The 1,719-nt window shown below is 49.5% G+C and overlaps 1 gene segment (V, D, J or C); it reads right to left on the reverse strand.

Moving 5' to 3' along the window:
* Nucleotides 1-73: 73 nt before the first annotated feature.
* Nucleotides 74-560, reverse strand: LOC132225739 (Ig heavy chain V region MC101-like; the record flags this gene model as incomplete). The annotated part of the segment is given in 2 exon segments: nt 74-384; nt 468-560. Coding segments are annotated over 2 exon segments (357 nt in total), but the record flags the coding sequence as incomplete, so codon positions are not given.
* Between the last annotated feature and the right edge of the window lie 1,159 nt (nt 561-1,719).

Here is a 1,719-nt window from a genome sequence, read left to right on the forward strand (position 1 = left end):
GAACGTCCCCCTGCAGCCCAGCCCTGCTGTCTCCTCAGGGAGGTTTGTGTCTGGGCTCACACTGACTTCCCCTCACTGTGTCTCTTGCACAGTAATACACGGCCGAGTCCTCGGCTCTCAGGCTGTTCAGTGTTAAGTAAACTTGGCTCTTGGACGTGTCCCTGGTGATGCTGAGGCGGGATTTCAGTGATGGGTTGTAGTATGTACCTCCATTAGCATACATAATCCCGACCCACTCCAGCCCCTTTCCTGGAGCCTGGCGGATCCAGTGTACATTGTAGCTCCTCAGAGAGAATCCAGAGACAGTGCAGGTGAGGGAGAGGGTCTGCGATGGCTTCACCAGTCCTGGGCCCGACTCCTGCAGCTGCACCTGGGACAGGACACCTGGGGACAAGGAGCATCAGTCCTGTCAGTCACCTGCAGTCACAGCCATCCCATGACCCCTGTCTGACCCCTGAGACCCTCACCTTGTGGGGCTGTCAGCAGGCACAGGAGAAGACCCAGCAACCTCATCTTCTTCTTGACCACAGATCTGCCTTCCCAGAGACCTCAGTCCTGTGTGAGGAGAGAGCTGTGAGCCTGCACAGCCCAGGAGAGGATGTACCCTGGAGGCTGAACAGAAATTTGCATGTGGGTAAGCCTTTTCCTAATAAGTAGAGGGCCTGAGTTTGGTATTCACTTTGATTTGAGTAACTACCACCATAGCACCAGAAAAAGGGAGACCCTTGATTCTTGATGTTGGAAACTTTTTATTGTGTTACTAGAGGCCCAGTGCACTAATTCATGCACCAGTGGGGTCCTTTGACCTGGCTTCCGGGATTGGGCTGAAACCAGCAATCTGGCATCCCCCGAGGGGTCCCTGATGGTGAGAGGATGCAGGCCAGGCCGAGAATCCCCACCAGTGCACAATCGGGGCTGGGAGAGACATGGGAGGTTGGCCAGCCAGGGAGGGACTGTGGGAGGGCTTCAAGGCATGTAGGGAACATCTCTCTCAGTTCCTATGGGCTGGACCCCAGCAGCAAGCTAACCTTCTGGTTAGAGCATCTGGCCCCTGGTGGTCATTGCACTTCATAGTTAGCGGTTGATCATTAGCATATTACACTTTGATTGCTTGATTGAACAGCAGACCGGTCCACTTGACACTTAGCATATTAAGCTTTTATTAAATAGGATAATACACTGAAATCTCTTCCCTTATGCAAGACCTTTGCAAATTGCACAGACCCCGAGCTAATCACTTCAGACATAACCATGTCTTAACCTGGAGAAAGATTAGAAATAAAAGCAGTGATTATTCATGTGAACCTTTGAAAATATCTCATATTTTAAATGATATGGCAGCCGGTTAAGTGACCTGATTTCTCAGTCTAGTGTTATCAGTGATGGTGTTCAGAGTAAGGGGAATTGGAGAATTCCTAGCATACATTTTCTCACAGAAAAGGACAAATCGTTAATCTATTATGCACACATTCCCCCATTAGGCACAGGATTCGGAAAGATCTTCTCTTGCTAAGCTTGTCATCAAAGTTACTTGATGGAATATTTGATGGGGCAAATGTATTTATTTTATTAAAGTTCAGTTCATCACTATTGTCTTTGAGGGGTGCTGTTTTGGGCGATTTTACAAAGAATTTCCCAGAAAGTCCTGGGCCTCCACTGCCCATGTGGATTGGCTACAGAAGCCACAGGGACCGGAGCAGGTTCTGGTACCAGAGGGGA

This window comes from Myotis daubentonii, assembly GCF_963259705.1.
Source record: "Myotis daubentonii chromosome 1 unlocalized genomic scaffold, mMyoDau2.1 SUPER_1_unloc_1, whole genome shotgun sequence".
In the NCBI taxonomy this organism is placed as follows: Eukaryota; Metazoa; Chordata; class Mammalia; order Chiroptera; family Vespertilionidae; genus Myotis; species Myotis daubentonii.